General features: G+C 43.9%; 1 protein-coding gene across 3 annotated transcripts in view; it reads right to left on the minus strand.

Moving 5' to 3' along the window:
• Positions 1–3,115: 3,115 nt before the first annotated feature.
• Positions 3,116–19,990, minus strand: part of CDR2L (cerebellar degeneration related protein 2 like) — a 43,441-nt gene continuing 26,566 nt past the window's right edge. For all 3 annotated transcript variants that reach the window (XM_053292869.1, XM_053292870.1, XM_053292871.1), the window contains 3 exons: positions 16,434–16,582; positions 14,357–14,521; positions 3,116–6,376 (listed from right to left, as the gene is read on the minus strand). In XM_053292869.1, coding sequence (XP_053148844.1) covers positions 5,491–6,376; positions 14,357–14,521; positions 16,434–16,582 — 1,200 coding nt within the window. In that variant the 3' untranslated portion in view covers positions 3,116–5,490. The remainder of the gene's footprint in view (positions 6,377–14,356; positions 14,522–16,433; positions 16,583–19,990) is intronic.

A 19,990-nucleotide genomic window follows, 5' to 3' on the forward strand; every position in this document is an offset into this window, starting at 1 on the left:
TCTTAAAATATAATTTATTTTCTTCCATAGACAATTTAAACTTTCTTTTTAAAATAACAAGTATTCTTAAGAGTAGTCAAAATGATTCACCAGAAGAGAATTCAGATATTAGTTTGGAAATCAGAAGACATATCTATATGACTATAAGTGTATGTACTATGTGTGTATGTATTTATTGTCGCTATGTATGGGGCAGGATCCAGACAGAGGGTAGTAATAACTAAGCATCACTGGAACAAATGAGACAAGTTAGTTATGACTAAACCTCCCCCATTTTATATGTGTACCTAAATACTTTTAAGTCAATCATTTCAGAGGGGAACAAAATGAAAAAATTATGATTTCTGAAACTTGAAGTTTATTCCTTGTAGTAACGGTTGTTTGCAGCAAATAGACAGGGATCTCAGTGAGAAAACTTTGCATTATTGAGAATAGTGGCAATGTTGCTAGATTTATATTTATTATTTTAAGGAACCCCCCTTATTTCACAATACCTGTTGCATCTAATAAAGATGTCTGCAACAATATTCAATCTTATTTGTAGGAGTCTGAAGGAAAGACCACAATGCCTGAATCTCTCTGGGTCATTTCATGACTTTGTAATGTTGATCTAGCCATTCTAATCAGTGACATAGTTGTGCTGTGGCAACATACTGGCAATACCGATTTTTGTTGCCATGCCTTCATCTAATTTGCTTTCAGAAAATGCATAGCTCAAATTTCCATAATATTACTGCAGCATTTTTCAGTAACAGTTGTTCTTTAAAGTCACCATTACAAAACCAAACACTATTTTAATTTCATACGAAATAGGCCAGGCAATAACTTACATCCTCCTTGTTTACAGAGGATGCTCAGGTAGAGCAGAGATGTGACAGAGGATTGGGATCAGATTTTTTTGTGATTGTCATGATCTCCTTTTAAGATTGCTGAATGTGTTCCTCCTCCATCTGCTGATTTTGGAAACCTGTTTTATGTTTGCCTTTTTGAGTACAATAAAACAGGTTTCCAAAATCAGTGCAGAAAGAGCACACTCACAACCTTAAAGGTTGTGAACACACACCATGTTTAGATAGACATTTTACCAGTAACCTCAGTGCTGGACCTCTTAAAAAACAACCCTGTAAGATACCAATTGTGACTTGTCCACCTCTTATATACAGTGGTAAGATTTTATGCAGGGTTCAGACATAAGTGCTGGGGGCATCTGTGCCAGGCTCTTAATGCAGCCTGTGGTACATGTTGAACACAACACAAATTACAGGGAACCATCTTATTTACTGTTTCTGTGTAAACCACAGAATTAAATATTATTTAAGTAGTAGTAGTAATTAGGGATGCACACAAACCGGTTCGGAGGCCCTTTTACAGGCCTCTGAACCAGTTCAAATGTCCAGCACTTTGGCCAGTTCAAAGGTAGGGGGGATATCTTTTAAGGATGGGGGAGGGTGCTCTTACCCCTCCCGCCACGTTTCCCCCCGTCGACCCTGTCTTTTTAAATGGTCTGGCGGGGCAGCAGCGTACCTCCTTGCTGCCCTGGTGCCTCCTTGGACCAGAAGTGCCTGGTGCGTGTGCGCATGTTGTGCATGCATGCGCTTCCAGTCCGAGGAGGCACTGGGGTGGCAAGGAGGTACACTGCTGCCCTGCCCTGCTCTGCCATTTGAAAGACAGCACTGGCAGGGGAATTGCAGTGGGAGGGATAAGAGCACCCTCCTCCGTCCTTAAAAGATATTCCCCCCATCTTTAAACCGTCAAGCGCTGGTTCCGTGCACACTAGTAGTAACAGGCTGTGGGCCCTTCCTCCTACTGTGGGTGTTTGTGGTGGGGAGTTCCACATCAACAGGCTCACTCTGTTGCTGCACAGCTAGGAAGCATGCAGCAACAGAGTGAGACTCACCAGAGTTGATGCAGCAATAAACCTTTATTGGATACATGTACAGGCAGAGGTTTGTGGCACCGTCTGCCTGCAATTCCTCCCTTCACATTACTTGGCAGCAGAACTGCCTCTTTCCTTTATAGGCACTGGCATCTTGTGTTATCCCCAATTCCAACTTTGGCCTCCTCCTTGCAATCTTTTGTTGCAGCTGATATCCTGGTTCTTCTACTGCCTCCATCCATTTGGTTCACCTGTCTTGTGCTACTCTTTGACTTATCCAGTGTAAAGGAAGGGGCTTTGACTTGGCACCCACCTATTGGTCCCAGGAATGCAAATCCCAGCTGGAATCAGCATTCTCTTGAGCTGCCTGCTCATTGGATTCTAGATCTGCTGCTCATAGGTGTTGGCTGGAGTTCCCTATAAGATTCATGAGAATCTTATAAGGACTGCCTTCTCCAAGAGTAACATAGGTCAAAGGGGATGAAATGCAAATGGCCTCTTCTCTCCTGCTCGGCTGAAATTAGCAGTGTAGGTTTGGAGGTTATGTACAAGAAACTGGACCCTGGAATAACAAATCAGATATCAAGTGGATGGCTGGTTTAATACACCAGCAAATGCAAATTAATTCTGACCCAGAACAGGTGGGGTTCACCAATTCCTAATCTCGATAGTAAGTTTTCATTATCATGTTGAGGATCAAGCTGATGTGTGACAGAGCTTTAAGATGCACATATACCACATGAAGTGTATTTTATTTTTAGTGGGAGACTAGAACTCACAACATTATGAGATATAACTGCATTGTGTGCATAATAAAGCCAGTATTATTTTTGGATAAAGAAATGATGCTCTCAGCATTTTGCTGAACAAATTGACACTGTGTGGCAGCTGTTCCTTTGTTAAACCAAGTGTTAATTTTTTGTCACTTGCATGAGTAATTACTCTGGAGCCTATTCAAATAATCAAAACTGACATTTGCAAGAATGGAGGTCAAAAATATTGCAACCCACTGGAGCGTTCAAAATGTCTGTGTGTAAAGAGGTATTTTTAAATAATATGATTCCTTTTCCTACTGATGCAGGGAATATCTGTTATGTAATAAATAGCAGTAGCTGTACATCCATTCTGGTGTATTTTTTATCATGCCTAAAGCATTTTTCTGACCTAAATCATGCTGAGAATTCAAAGCAGCAAGCTTATTTCTGGAATGCAAAGAAATACACATGGAAAATTTCAGTGTTCAGAATACTGGTGTTTCTTTCTTTTTTATTTAAGAAGAGAATAAAGCATTTTTAAATATATTAATTTGAAGTATACTACACTTAAACTGGGATGCTGGTTTGCACATTAACAAGTGTTCAAAACCAAAGATGATTGCAATGGCCCCCTCCCTCCCCAAATACTGATGAAACAAACAGATGACTTTAGAACAAATATCAGTCCAAAAGTCCCTTAGTAGAAAGGTAGTAAAGGAAAGTTAAAACACCAGCAGCCATGATGGCAGCAACACAGAGCAAGGTAAATGCTCTGAGAAAACCAACTTCCTTTGTTATTTTTCCAGATAATTGATTTTTTTTTTAACTGTAAGGCATGAAGGTTTGTCATATGGTTACCAGAGTGGTAGCCACAATCATGTCTATGGCTCCTAATACGTTAAAAGTTTGGGCCACATCAAGGGTACAAAAGAAGTTTTGGCATTTAAGTAGCAGAGGAAGAATCTATCCAGAATAGGAGCCCCTGGGTGGGCTAACTTGAAAGAACTTTTCACACATTACAAAAGTGACTTCAATTGGCTGAACACAAAGACCCCAGAGACTCCCATGGCAAGAACTGAGCAAACACAACAATATTTGGGAGGAGATGCATGAAAATGTCCTCTGGGTTTGACTTAACCACTGCCTCTCCACATGATTTCTCTCTTACCCTGTATTTACTGAGTTCATAAAACTGGCTTCAGGCACCACCAATTTAGTCTAAACAAGGTCTATTATAATGAGATGTAAAAACATGGCAAGAGGCAGAGAAACTGCTATGGTGCTAGCAATTTGTAAGAAGCCATGATCTCAAGCCACTTATTCAGGCTTGGTGATTTTGACTACTGCAAGGAATGTGGTTTGAGGACCACAGTCAAAGAAAGAACAATGTTGAAAAATGAGATAATATAAAGGTAATATGCTGGCAATAATCAAAAGGCAGACTGAAATCTCAATTACACTAGAATAATTCCAAAGAAACACAACAGACTTTGGGTTTTGTTCAGATGCAATGAAAATCAGTCCAAAATCTCTTCAAGTATAATACTGCTAGGTAAGTTAATAAGCATTGCTACTATTGTTCCCCCACAGGTGAGAATTCTGGTACAAGTACCCTAAGCTTAGTGAAATATAATACTGCCTTTGTATATGCACATGACCCCTAACTATCACTTATTAGTATGTGACTTTAAGAAGCCCAATTTTGCATTTCTGTGAAATGAAAATTGAGGATTCCTGAGACTGGAGAGGCCTTTTGTGTGTATGTGAGTTGTATGTATAAATGGAGTCAGGAGAGCCTTTGACAATGGGAGTGTAAGTGTGTGGAATAGTGTGAAAAGCAGTATTAGTGGTGACAACTGAACTTGGTGTTTGCTGATTTACTCCTACCTACACGAGTCACCACTTCTGTATCTGCAAGCCCATGCAAATCGTGTCTTAGGAGCCAGCCACAAAAGACTATAAGGATAACCACATGAACAGTACGGCATGGAAAACCAACACCCAAATAAAGGTGTGGGTGTCTCTCCAAGCCAGTAATAGCACTTCTTGTTTGGCTTCTGGGAAAGCCCAGGTTAAATGAGTGAAGTGATGACAACTTACTTAATGAAATAAAATACTAGAGTTAGTGTAAATCCTATGCTCACTCTGTCCTATGTATATGAGCAGAAAAATTAAATGTGCTTGATGGAGACATAAGAGCAATCAGTCTGACATTTCTCTTCAAGTTTTTCCAGTTGCAAAGACCTTGCATTGTAAGTATTGAAAAACCTGACCAATAAGAGAATGGCTTAAACAGGAAGAACATACTCCCCTTCATCCAAAAGAGAGGAGTCCAGTCAAAAGTCTCACTGATGCATGTGAGTCTTTCGCGGAAAGGGGGTGGGGGGCAAAACAAACTGCAGAAGAGAAAGACTGCATGTTTCAAAGTTGCCTCTGGAAATTGAAATGGTTGTTGAACTATTATGTTTAGCACACAAGCTTGGTCCTATGCTGCCTGTAGGAAAGCAAACAGTGGTTGTGGCAGAAGGTGGATTTGTGGCTGATTGGTCAAATCTTCTGTAATTTCTGGCTGCTCCAGTGATGTGTTCTTGTAAAATCTCGGATACCAACTACAACTACAACATATAGCTTTTGCAGCACATTCAGGGACCCAGGCAGCTTGGAGCACTGTCTGGAGTGTGACTTGGGCTCCTCCCACTCTTGAAACACTCCAAAAGGCTCCCTTTCTGTGCAAGACAACAACGTGAGAAGCTTCCAGGTCTTGGAGGCAGGAGGCCATACAATGTCTCCTAGGGCTAAAGAGAAGAACTTGGTGCCAATTTGCTTGTGGTAGATAGAGTGATATAAAGGTGGTAGGACTCACTTGCTGGTCTTCTTTTTCACCTTGGTGGCATTGATGTCTGCTTTTGTCTTCTGGATTCGTGAGAAGATCTCCTTAAACAGGGCCTTGTACTCAGGCTGACTCTGCTCTAGCCGCTTGTCCACAGCCTCCACATGTTTGCTAAGGCTCTTCTCCATTGTCTTGAGCTCATCCAGCTCATAAACCTCTCCCCGGAAGTCTCTAAAGGAGCTATCACGAGAGATGGGACGGGAGGTCTGGACACCTGCATGGCGCACACTGTCCTTGTGCTGCCGGCACTTGCTGAGAAGCTCCTCGTACTTTTCTAGAAGGGCGTGATACTGCTCATCCACCTCCCTCAGGATTGACATTCCTCTCTTGCGTACATTGTTGGCATGGAGAGTGTAGTTGCCTTCATGGCGGCTCACAGCATCCTTGGTCACAATGGCATTTAGAGCTGTGTCACTGCAGCTTTTCCGGACAGGATGATTTGGGGAGGCTGCCATGGAGGACCCATGGTTTTTACCTCCATCTTCCTCGGAGAGGTCAATGTAGTCAGCTTCTGGGGCATTGTTTAATGGTTCAAGAAGTGCTTCTGACAGATTGTCCTCTCTGCTGAGAAGATACTTCTTAACTTGCTTCATCTGCTGGAGTTCCAACAGCTCTGCTTCTAGCTCTTTAATGCGCAGCTTGCAGCTCTCCATCTCACACACACGCTGCTCAAGGTCCGAGTACTCCTGGATGACAGATGTGTACTCTCTCTCCACCCTCTCCTTCCGTTGCTTCTCCTGGTTGACTTGGGATCTGAGGGAATTTACCATTGCTTGCAGTCGCTCATTCTCTCGCTCCAAGGGCATCTGACTGAACTCCATTGAAGAGCTGTGAATCTGGAATGCATCCTCGTATCTGATAGAAAAAACAAAATAAAACAGCTGTTAGCTAGTTAACAATTTAATGTCCCCAGGCAGGGTAAGGGCAAAGTTTGGTATGTTATACTGTAAATCTAGTGAAATCTATACAGAATATACCATCAATGGAGTATGCTGAATATGACATCTACCCCCTCACACTGCATGGCAACATATATCTTTGCCCTAATGTGCTAGTTTTCTATATGCAACACACCCGCTCCACCCCCCATTGGGGGAACATTCAAACATGGTACAGTCTGGTGTCATGACCCTGAATCTAGGACCTCTCCCCACTTGGGTGATGAGGTGGACAGGAGAAGACCCTACAACCCAGACCCCAGTTGATTCCACACTGTCAGCACTCCCCACACCAAGAGAACCATGGGAATCTGAGCCAGCACCTCCACCACAACCTGAGGATAGACTCCTACCTTCTTCCTCTGACTTGGAAGACAGCCTTGAACATCTAGTACAGGTCTTTCGGCACCACCAGAGGCAGCGTTTCAACAACTGGCAAGGCCCCTTTAAGAAATAGAGCCTTCCTTAGGGAAGAGGGCAGGGCCACTTTCCCTGGGCAGCAGCCATAAAAATCAACAGTCTGCTCCTGGCAGCTGCTGGAGCAGCATCTCTCCCCAGATCTTGTGGGTTCCTGTTTAGAGCTCACCAAGGTCCTGATCCCTTTCAGTTCCTTCTTGGAGCTGTCCAAGGTCTGAGTCCCTCCTGGATCCCTGACTTGGCAGATAACCCAGCCCGAAAGAACTGAATATTATTTATTTATTTATTTGAAATATTTTTATACCGCCTAAAACTTATGTCTCTGGGCAGTTTACAACAAAATAAAAACAGAAAGTAAAACATTAGTTAAAAACAAACAAAAACAAAAAGTTTAAAACATTATAGCAATTTAAAATTTTAAAACAATATTTTAAAACAGCATTAAAACCATTAAAATAATATTAATTAAAAGCTTGGGTGAACAGATGTGTCTAAAGACTTTTTAAAAGCTGTCAGAAATGGGGAGGCTCTTATTTCATTAGCGAGCGCATTCCAAAGCCTCGGGGCAGCAACGGAGAAGGCCCGTCCCTGAGTAGCCACCAGAGGAGCCGGTGGCAAATGCAGATGGACCTCTCTGGATGATCTCAGTGGGCGGTGGGGTTCATGACTAAGAAGACGTTCTCTTAAATACCCAGGACCCAAGCTGTTTAGGGCTTTATAGGTCATAACCAACACCTTGTATTTTGCCCGGAAACATATCGGTAGCCAGTGTAGCTCCTTCAATACAGGAGTAATATGGTCTCTCCAAGATGACCCGGAGACCAACTTGGCAGCCACATTCTTAACCAACTTTAGTTTCCGGACTACATACAAGGGCAGCCCCACATAGAGCGCATTGCAGTAATCCAGTCTGGAGGTTACCAACAGATGTACTACTGTTTCGAGGTCGTTCATCTCAAGAAAGAGACGTAGCCTGCGTATCAGCCAAAGCTGATAGAAGGCACCTCTGGTCACTGCCTCAACCTGGGAGACCAGGAAGAGACTTGGATCCAGAAGCACCCCCAGACTGCGTACCTGTTCCTTTTGGGGAAGTGTGATCCCATCCAGAACAGGCAGATCAAACTCGTCTCTTGAGTTTCAACCCTGCACAACGAGTACCTCCATCTTAGCCGGATTCAGTCTCAGTTTGTTATCCCTCATCCATCCCATCACCAATTCCAGGCAGGCATTTAGGGAGATTATGCCCTCTCCCGATGATGCTGACATGGAGAAATAGATTTGGGTGTCATCAGCATACTGATAGCACCCCGCACCAAATCTCCTGATGATCTCTCCCAGCGGTTTCATGGAGATGTGAAACAACATCAGAGACAATATGGAGCCCTGAGGCACACCATACAAGAGTTCAGATTTTGAAGAACAGTAGTCTCCAAGGGACACCATCTGGAACCTGCCCGAGAGGTAGGAGTGGAACCACTGCAAAGCAGTGCCTCCAGCTCCCAACCCCCTCAGATGCTCCAGAAGGATACTATGGTCAAATATCCAGCAAGAGCTAGATATTCGCAAGAGCAGCAAGAGGATACTATGCTGGAATATCCAGCAAGAGCTGTACCACTAGATTCTAGGGATGTGCACGGAACTGGTTCGGAGGTCCTTTATGGGCCTCCAAACTGGTTCGAATGGTGGCCAGTTCCACGGCAAGGGGGGGCAGCTTTAAAGGTGGGAGATGCACTTACCCACCCACCCCGCCACGTTTCCCCTGCTGGCACTTAGTTCCTTAAACATCCCCTGTGGTGGCAGCATACCTCCCTGCTGTCATCTTCACTACGTTTACCGGAAGCACCCGGAAGTAGCAGATGCGCCTGTGCGCGACGCGTGCGCACACCTGACATGTGTGCGCTCACACATGTTGCTCACAGGCGCATCCACTACTTCCGGGTACTTCTGGTAAACGTAGCGAAGGGGGTGGCAGGGAGGTACGCTGCCGCTCCGGGGGATGTTTAAGGAACCGAGCGCCAACAGGGGAAACGCAGCAAGTGGGGGTAGGGGGGGTGTTCAGCAGTTTCCAGACAATCCTCCCCCACCCTTAAAGCTGCACCTCCCCACCGCCAAACTGGCCTCTGCCGGTTCCGTACACATCCCTACTAGATTCTGTTGATCATGTAGCTCAAGGAGAGAGAGATAAGCTATCTGTATCTTTTCTGTTTATTCAGAAGCTGTTGCTAGTACCTCTCCCTTTGCTGTATGAAGATGCCTCTAAATGAATGGTTGAGCTAACCTGCTGTACCATACAGATGCATTCAGGAGAAATGCAAAGAAAGTCAGCATCTGTGATGGACCATGTCACAGAGACCAGCCTGTTCATTTGGTCCAACCATAAGGAAATATGCACATATGTTTAATCCCATGTTCATTTACCCACCCACCTCTGCGCAGCCATCACAATGAAGGTTGATTGGGGAATGCGTGTGGGGTTTGCCATTAGACAGACTTGCAGTAAATGCAGCTGTCACTGTGCACTTAGCTTGGCAGCTGTATTACTGTGGGGGAAGAGAAACAGAGAAAAGAAGCAGTTCCTGGAATGAAAACCATATGAATGAGCCTTGAGAGCTGATATTGTGGGAATCGGATGTCTCTGCTCTTCAGCCATCTCACTTAGCTTGAAAAGGAAGAATGTAAGTGGTTGAAAGCACCTTTATAAATCTACACCTCTTCAAATAACTTGGCAGTAAATTAAGCTGCCCGTGACCTTTGATTTTTCCAAAACAGCAGCCATGTTAGTCTGATGCAGCAAAAACAGCAAAGAGTTTTGTGGCACCTTAAAAACTAACATTTATTTCAGCATAAAGTTTTGTGGACTAGAAATCGACTCATCAGATTCATAAAGCGGAAACAAGTGTGAAAGATCTATGGAATCTGAACAAATGTCTCTATATAGCTAGAAGGTAAGAGCACAAGTTCCCTGACAATTCAAAACGGGTTGGGTGTGGGTCAGGTCTTTGAGCTGCTAAATTAAACTTCAGCTGTAGGGATACAACAAATAGAGGGGAGAAAGAGAGGAAAGGATGACATGGGATTAATGTGAGTTAACAAAAGTTATGTGAACTTAAGTTTGGGTTTATAAGGAAGAGAACAAAGGGGCTAATCCAGAAGCTTCATGGAAAAGATGGAGGGATTTGAAGATTATTGGTAGTAGCAATTCTAAGTAATGGCTGACACAGTGAGCAGTCCTCTGTCAACAGTAGGGACCTGTTGAGGCTGCTGTGCAACTTGAAAAGCAGCCTTGATGGTGTAGTACCACAGGTCTCATGCAGAATAGCTTAAAACTGCTTTTAGGCAGTTTTGCATATTACTCTCAGTGAGACCATATTACTTTCACTGTTTCCAATGGAAGTAGCACTGCGTGACTGCCCAGAAGTGGTTTTAAGTCATTCCAAAGCAGCCCCATTACATACCCATCAGGGCCACCTTTCTGGTAGGGATAGGAGCCCCAACAGATACCTGTCATTGACAGAGGGCTGCTCACCATGTTGGCCATCACTTATAATTGCTACAAATGTCAAGCAGATGAAAAACAACAACCACCACCTTTAAAATAGTTTCAAAAGTGTTCTTGGAAGTGTCAGTGTATCGCCTGTAGTGAGCATTGTCCAATATATGGAGTGGACTTCAACAGCAGTTGGTCCACAAAGTTACATCAGCACATGGGCTCATCTATTATAGTAGTGATCAACACTATTCTGGGAATTTGTGTTGATTTTCCAGGGTATTGCTTGAATTATCTAGACCCATTTTAAACTTGCTTTTGGGTGGGCTATGGGGTGGAGACTGCCTTGGTCGGCCTGTTGAATGATCTCCAATTGGGAATTGACAGATGGAGTGTGACTCTGTTGGTCCTTTTGGATCTCCTGGCAGCTTTTGTTACTATCCTTCTGGAGAGTCTGAGAGGGTGGGGGTGGGAGGCCCTGCTTTATAGTGGCTCCGCTCCTACCTCTCAGGCAGATTCCAGATGGTGTCCTTTGGAGACTGTCACTCTTCTAGATGTGAACTTTTGTATGGCGTTCCCCAGGGCTCCATACTGTCTCCAATGCTTGGTGCAGGGCGTTATCAGTATGTTGATGACACTGAGATCTATTTCTCCATGTCAGCATCATTGGGAGAAGGCACAACCTCTCTAAATGCCTGCCTGGAAGTGGTAATAGGCTGGATGAGGGATAACAAACTGAGACTGAATCCAGATAAGACGGGGGTATTTATTGTGTGGGGTTGGAACTTGGGAGATGATTTTGACCTGCCCATTCTGAATGGGGTCACACTTCCCCAGAAGGAATCAGTGTGCAGTCTGGGAGTGCTTCTGGATCCACAACTCTCCCTGGTATCCTGGGTTGAGGCAGTGGCCAGAGGGGCTTTCTGTCAGCTTTGGCTGATACGCCACTTGCATCCACTTCTTGAGATGAACGACCTCAGAACTAGGTAAATATGCTGGTAACCTCGAGACTTTACTACTGCAATGGGGCTGCCCTTGTATGTAGTCCTGAAACTGCAGTTGGTACAGAATGTGGTAGCCAGGTTGGTCTCTGGGTCATATAGAAGAGACCATATTAGTCCTATACTAAAAGAACTACACTGGCTACCAATAGGTTTCCAGGCAAAATACAAGGTGCTGGTTATAACCCATAAAGCCCTAAACAATTTAGGCCATGGGTATTTAAGAGAAGGTCATCTTCGCCATGAGCCCCATCGCCCAGAGAGGTCCGTCTGCAGTTGTCATCAGCTTGTCTGGTGGCTACGTGGGAACAGGCCTTCTCTGTTGCTGCCCTGAGACTCTAGAATGCACTCCCTGCCAAGATGAGAGCTTCCCCATCTCTGACAACTTTGAAAAAGTACTTAAAGTACTTACCTTTTCACCCAGGCTTTATAATTTAATTGTGGTTTTATTATTGTAAGGTTTTTTATTTTTATGTTTTAACTTTTTATGTTGTCAGCTGCCCAGAGATGGAAGTTTGGGGTGGTATACAAATTTGATAAATAAAGAAGAGATGTTCTTGGAGCAAGATTTGCATTCCATGCTGAGCTCGGAACAGAATGCAAATTCCTGGAACGTTCCATTAGAATAACTGGTCGAGCTTGGAACATTTTGAGTGTTCCGAGTGCCATTTTGGAGGTCTATTTTCCCCTTCCTGGCCGGTTTTGGAACTGCCTTTTGATTGGCTTGCGATCTCCTTGCTTCTGGGTTGGCTTGTTATCATACAAATAAACTTGATAACAAGCCAACCAAGAAGAAAGGAGATCGCAAATCAGTTAGAAACCAGTGCCAAAACCAGTCAGGAAGGAAGAACAAGCCTCCAAAATATTACTTGGAACTCTTGAAACAGGGTCGTTCTGTTCCAAGCTCGAAACAGGCCCTTCATTTGAAGGGTGTTCTGTTTCGACCTCAAAACACTCAAAATGGCCCATTTCGAGTCAGAACATTTTGAGCTCGAAACATGCTGCACATCCCTAGCTTGAAGCACTAAAGAAACCTGTATTACTAGAGGCTACGACATGGCAGAAAAACTGAATGTGTCACCATGGGTTAGGACAGCTCATCTATGAAAGCTTGTCACCAAATAGCTCAAAAATTAGTGCCTAAAAACAGCCTTTGAAGCTGCCTAGAATAAGTGGGAGGATGGTTATAAAATAAGGATGAAGAGAAACATGATCCCACTGGAATAACATCTCCATCAGTTATTCTATAATATGGAAAACAAGCTCTGGTGTTTGACTGTTAGCATATATGCTACCCTGTTTCCTGATAAATGGCCTGTGGCACATTCATTAGTAAAAACAGACTTGGGAGCAGGGGGACAGGAGCAGATATTGAAAGTTTTTCTCAGTTGCTATAAGTCAATGTGATCTACAAAAATCCAAATGCAAATGTTATAAGTCAAAGGATATAGTTGAAAGAGGTCTCAGGGCCAAACTAAACAAATGGTGTGTTTAATATCATATCGTCATCTAATTAGGCACTTGTTTTTACCCTAAATACCAACCATGGGGCCCTGAACTAGATCAGGACCATGGCATAGAGGTAACAGGTGTTTAACCCTTTACTTTTATGCTGTATTCCTGCCAAAAATCCCTGAGACTGCTTTAGCTCACTGTAGCAAATTGCATCTTTGGAGATAAACAGCTGCTTTTGCCAGGAGAGGGGAAATTTTCTGTGGGAAAAGAGTGTAGAAGTAAAAGGTCAGATTCAGTCCAGAGCACCCCACATGTGCTGCTTTGGAATAATAACAAGTCCCCTCATCAGATGATGTTGTCCTTAACAGCATGTCTAGTTTGGCCCTCAGTCCCTTATAGTTCCCTTAGGAACAGAGCTCTTGTTCTTCTGGTACAAGGGGGACGGGAAACACCTATAGCGGCAGTTCCAGATAGATAAGTTTTTTAAGTGTGGGGGGAGCCGAGGCAGTACCCTGACACAATCCAAATGTGACTGACTTCCATATCAAAATCAGAAAACATGGAGGAGAGGTCTATCATCGGCTACTAGTTGGAGGGCTATAGGCCACCTCCAGCCTCAAAGGCAGGATGCCTCTGAGTACCAGCTGCAGGGGAGTAGCAGCAAGAGAGAGGGCATGCCCTCAACTCCTGCCTGTGGCTTCCAGCAGCATCTGGTGGGCCACTGTGCGAAACAGGATGCTGGACTAGATGGGCCTTGGGCCTGATCCAGCAGGGCTGTTCTTATGTTCTAACTGAATGTCTGTTTTCTGGTTTTTCAAGTTTGGGGAGGAATGCTAGCAGTGGTTTTCCAGATATATGAGTAGCTGAAGCTCAGCTATCTCTCACGCACTGCAGTATGGAACAGGTGGAGATGAGAACTTACTAACTGGGAAACAAAAAAAGTTCAATTTTTTTTTAATCTCACTTTTTAAAATGTACATTCTTCCCCCTCCCTCAGACTGTCCTATCCATAAAATGTTGGCACTGTTTAAAAAACAACAACCTCCCTTTCTCCTATCTATTTTCTGCCATGGCATGTGAAAATCATAAGAAACCACTTTGAACTTAAAAAGCATTTCAAATAAACACCACTACCAATCCATTAGGTCCTTCTACCAACCCAGAGCTCTCAGAATGATGCAGAGACCTCCCAAAGCTTCACACAGTCAGGTGCTAAGTGCTCTCAATTCCCTCTGCAGATGGCAATTTGATAATGCCGGGAATTGTGGCAAAATTGGAAGCCATCCTTCACAAACATTATAATAAGTACAGCTGGCCAGAGCCAAGGGAGATGCAGAGAGCCAAATCTAGTCAAAAATCATTGATAAATTGTGTTGAGGAAATGGCATTCCTTCAACATCCCCTATAAATGCACACAAACCCAAGACACAGGCTGGAATATTTAACAGATAGAAAGGTGTTTTGGGCCCACTCTCATTCCTGCTGTTATAACAAAATTAAAGTTGTAATTCTGCTTTTTCTTGTGGCTGCTAAGTACCTGGGACTTGAGCACAGCTCTTTGAGGCAAGGGAATGTATGAATGGTTCGGCGCCGCTCTCTTTTCTCCCGACGGACACGTAGCTGATCTAGGCTCTGCATCTCTTCCACCTGCTTTTGTAGCTCATCTACCTGGTTCTGCAGCCCCTCAATGGTTTCTGTCAGGCTTTAATAACCCCAGAGTGGATGGGAAAGAAAAGAGAGAACGTTAGGGTGTCTTCAGACAAAGGTACAGCTTAACTGTGAAGGTAGGCAAGGTGCAGCATAGGGAAGCGGGCAACCTACACATTCATGTCTCCTTTTCCTAACTCCTTCCTACCCTGGAGAATTTGCCTACCCTGCACTTTGCACACTATTTCAAAGTGTATAGATCATTTACAAACCTTTTAAAAATTTGATTTGATTGATTGGTTAGATTTTTATACCACTTTTCATTAAAACTATCTCAAGGTGGTTTTCAAAACGTTTAAAACAATATAAAATTATAAAACATACACAATAAAAATATTAAATTGGAATACAAAAATACAAATCTAATTAAAAGCTTAAAAAACATACACAATGAGACCATAAAATACAGAGTATATTCAGAGTATATAAAATACAGAGTATTACACCCACTAGCCCAGGATTCTGCATGACTATGCCCTCTGTACCCATAACCGGTTTCCAGGAGAGAGTTTGCAAGATGAGGAGAGCTAGCTTTTGAGTGCACAGACGTGTGATGTCTCTGAGTGAATGCTAATAAGAAACAATTGCACTTCATGGGCTAGAAACATATAAAGTGCCCAGGATGACTCAGTTTAAGTATGAATGCAAGAACTTTCTCTCTCTGTTGGGCACCTGCAAAACAAAATCATTTAAAACTGACCTTCCAATAAAGAGGAAGAAGAAAGGTTTCCCTCTACACTGACGCCAACTTGGGTGTTCTATGGGACCAACAGAGTTTCCTACTGTTATACATTCTGTCCACCTCATGTTTGTCTTGAATTATGATTGAAAGCTGCTGCTAAGTACACCATAGCTATGTTCTTATCATCACCACCCTAATACCCTCCTACTCCCTCGGCTTTGGGAAGAGTGCTTTATCACAGCTCACCTTTATGACTGCAATGTAAATTGTTAGCCTCAAGATGCAATTACATGGCTTTCCTTTCCATTTTAGCCACCCCCTCCCCTCACCCAGTCATTTCTCAGTTATCATCCATGCACAACTTTGTTTTGAGGAGACAACCCAATGCCACCTCGTAGTGAGGGAAAATGGTTGTGCTAAAGTACTTAAATGGGTGCCGCAGGCTGTATCTGGCCTGTGGAGCTCCATTTTCTGGCCCCTGAGCAGGGGCTAGGAAGCATAGCATCACCACGCCTGCTGCTTCCCGCCCCCCACTAATTTCTCCCCAGCCCCTGACGTGTGCCAAAGCGGTGGCACTACTTTTCACACCAGAATATGCTGGTGTGTGCCAAAAGCGGTGGCATTCCACCATGCTTGCTGCGGTTGGCTAGCTGTTTCCTTTCTTCCTCCTGCTGCTGCCGCCAGTATTTCTCTCCTAAAGAGAGAAAAGCCCATGCTCCTTCCTCTGGTGACTCTGGAGGGCAATGGAGGGAGGAAGAGGGAGGGAGAGAAGAAGAGATTGAGGAGGAGGAAGAAGAAAGAAGGCAGCAGGAGGAGGGTAATGGGGGAGGGGAAAAGAGTTCTGCATGACGTTTTGGAATAATTGATCTGATCACTGAGTGTTAAAAATCTAGAACAATAACAGTTTAAAAAATGATTGTATTCAGAATTCCTCCTAAAAATACAATACAATACAATACAATACAATACAATACAACCTTTTTCTGAGCATATTCTGGTGTGAAAAGTAGTGAAATTCAGCTAACGTAATTGGCAGGGCAAGACAGAGAGGAAGAAAGGAAGAGAGTGAGGGAAGGAGGAGAAAGAAAGAAGGTGGTGCGAGGCAACGGAAGGCGGCGTGAGGCTACTTGTGGCCCTCCAGAGGTGCACTGGAATCAAATCTGGCCCACCACCTGATTGAGTTTGATACTCCTGCACTTAAAGGACCCACCAGATGAAGCATTACCATTGTATCTTCTGCTGAGATGTCTTACTCTCCAGCACAAGCTTCTGATTGGCCAGTTCTAGGTCCCGTGCTGTCATATCCAGTTGTTCATAGACTTTAGCATGTTGTTCATTCATATGCCGTAACATTTCCAACTGTTTTGTCAAATACTGAAAAGAAAAATAGTCCACAAAAACATCAGGAACTATGAGGAAGGCATTTTTGAAGTAATATGGAGAAACCAGATCTGACCTTGGCTATTCATGCATTCGTCACATGCAGATTGGACTGCAATGTGCTTTATGTGGGGATGTCCTTTAAGAATTCAGAAGCTTCAACTGGTTCAAAATGCTATCACAAGGATGCTTGTGGGCACTACCTGCTACAGAAGTGTTACACCTATCCTGTGGCAGGTTCCTTGCCTACCAGTTTGCTTTTGGGCCAGATTCAAAGTGCTGCTTTTGACCTTCAAAGCCCTACAGTGCATGGCTTGGGACCACGGTATTTGTCAGACCACTTATATCCATATGAATCTACCAGGGTCTTTAACTTTTTCTTGCAGATCCTGCTCTCAGCCACAGCATTGACACAATTCAGCTGATGGGGACTAGGAACTCCTTTTTTCAGGAGTGGTCTCCCATATTTGGAATGCCTTCCCAGAAGAGCTTCACTAGTCTCCCTCCATGAAGAATTTAAAAGGAGCTTGAAAACCCTCCTTTTCTGTTTTAAATCTGGTTTTAACCACTTTCCCAATTTAAACCATTTTTGCCTCTGTGCCACTGCTTTTTAATTTTCGTTGCTGTTGTCTTTTTTATTTGTATTTTTGTCATGTATTGTTGTTACTTTTATTATTATATGCCGTCCTGAGCAGCAGTGTGCTGAAAGGATGGGGTAAAAATGTTTCAGATCGATAAATAGAAAAGCAGTGTTTGGTCAAATCATTGACTTGATGAATCAAATGAAAAGCTTTTGATCAACTAAAAGATGCTGATGATTGATCAGGCAAACATTTTACAATGTTAAGAACATAAGAACAGCCCTGCTGGATCAGGCCCAAGGCCCATCCAGTCCAGCATGCTGTTTCACACAGTGGCCTACCAGATGCTGCTGGAAGCCTACAGCAGCATCTCCTGTTACTCTCCTGCAACTGGTACTCAGAGGCATCTTGCCTTTGAGGCTGGAGGTGGCCTATAGCCCTCCGACTAGTAGCCGTTGATAGACCTCTGCCGCTTAAATTAGACCACTGCCACTTAAGTTAATTATACTTGATATAAATACTTCTTGTCAGTACCCCGGCCCAGGGTAATGGCCAGGATTTTGATAGAGTGGAGGACCCAGACAGCTCAGAAGGGCCTGTGGCACACATTGGTGCCAGATCCAGTTTTAGGTTTTAACAATGAGCCAGAACTAGGGGTGTGCACGGAACCGCGGAACTGCGGTCTGGCACTGGGGTGTGGGGTTCCTTTAAGAGCGGGGGGAGGGCTTACTTACCCCTCCGGGGCCCGTAGTTCTGTTAATGATTGGGGCAGCAGGATACCTCCCTGCCGCCCCTTCTTACATTTTACTGCTGCTGCTGCTGCTGGCTATGCTCCAAAACGCTTCAATAAGCCTGTAGCGCACAAGCATGTGCGCGCTTCACATCTCCGCGATGTGCGCGTGTGCACACACACATGTCATGGAGATGTGAAGCGTGCACACATGACGTGCGCTACAGGCTTATTGAAGCCTTTTGGAGCATAGCCAGCACCACAGCAAAATGTAATGTAACCAATTATTAACAGAACTACGGCCGCCGGAGGGGGAAAGCAGTGGGAGGGGTAAGTAAGCCCTCCCCCCGCTCTTAAAGGAACCCCCCCCCCCGAATCACCCGAACCGCCCATGTCTGGACCAGTCCGGAGGCCTTTAGAATGGCCTCTGGAATGGTTCGGGCTCATCACTAGCCAGAACCTGTCAGCTAGGAGCCCTTCAGGCCAGAGACCTCTGAACTGGCACCACTAGAGGCAGCACTCCTTGAGTTAGATTTCCCTGAGGGACCATCTTCCTTCATAACTGAGGCCTCTTGCTTCCCAGTGCCTGCTTGCCAGCACAGTCAACACACCAGGTGGGAATTGACAGAAAAGTGACTGAATGTTAGACTTCAGGCCAAAGGAGCATTCCTATATGTCTCTCTATTTGAAGGATGGTAGTAGTGTTTAGGAGGGTAGTTTGGAACAAGTGAGATATAAGGCCTGAGCTGAACTCCAGATTTATTTGGAGCAAGTTGCCAACTCAGAGGTATCTGAGTCCTGCAGCTCCAGTCCAACCTACTACACCAGGGCTGCACAACTTTGGCCCACCAGCTGTTGTTGGATTACTACTCCCATTATCTCCAGCCAGTTGTTGGAGTAGCCAATCCACAGTGGCCAATCGTTAGAGATGATGGTAGTCTGACATATACTGGAGGGCTGAAGTTGTGCAGCCCTGAACAACACTGACGGACTATGGCAAGGTCTCCCCGTCACCCTCAGATGCCTCTTTGTGCTAAGGCTCACAATCAGGACAGACTGCTGATAAAAACTGCAAATGGCATTAGAAAGATTTCCCCTTTACTTCCACAGAAGAGGGAATGCCCTGTTGAAGTTGTTACATTTAACAGGCACATATGCAATCTAAATGGAAAGGATGTTTTTTCTCTTCAAAACTGCTTTTATTCATATGCAAATTTATGCAGGTGCAATCACATGATTAATAAACATATCTGTCACCCCCAGAAATCCAACAGAACTTTTCCAGAACGTGTCATGTTAAGTAATGGGTAAAACACAGTTACTGAAGTAAGGTAGTTACTGTGGTTTTAAAAGCCCAGAGACAGAACTTTGGGACAAATTTTAATTTATTTTGCTCAGTCTCTATTTCATTTGTTCTGAGTGCTGGACTAGGACCGGGGAGACCTGAGTTCAAATCCCCATTCAGCCATGAAACTAGCTGGGTGACTCTGGGCCAGTCACCTCTCTCTCAGCCTAACCTACTTCACAGGGTTGTTGTGAGGAAAAACTCAAGTATGTAGTACACCGCTCTGGGCTCCTTGGAGAAAGAGCGGGATGTAAATATAAAAATAATAAATAAATAAAATTCTGCCTTTGCTTTTGTGTGTGTGAGGGGAAAGAGAGATTTAGGAGTTGTCTAGATACTCATTTATTCCAACTGTAATGTTGATTCCAATGGGGGATGTTGCACTGCTTTTAAACTATGCATGTCCCATTCTACTGCAAGTAGCCTTCAAATGTGCATCAAAAGTAGAATTAAAAAATCACAGTAAAAAGCAAGTGTTTTTTAAATTCTGCTTTTATTATTTCTTGTTTACACAGTCAGACAGGTGTTATTGACTGGTTTGTTTTATCCAGACATCGAGTCCTTCCCAAGGACCTGGGATGCCAGAATTTTATTGCCAATTATTATTATTGTTATTATTGTTAATTCTATTATTATTATTTATTCAGTTTTGACACACATTTGACGGCTATTCATGGTAGAATGGTGCATGCATAGTTTAGACACAGCACAACATCCCCTGTGGAAATCAACGTTCCCGTTGGAAT

This window comes from Hemicordylus capensis, chromosome 2, assembly GCF_027244095.1.
Source record: "Hemicordylus capensis ecotype Gifberg chromosome 2, rHemCap1.1.pri, whole genome shotgun sequence".
Classification (NCBI taxonomy): Eukaryota; Metazoa; Chordata; class Lepidosauria; order Squamata; family Cordylidae; genus Hemicordylus; species Hemicordylus capensis.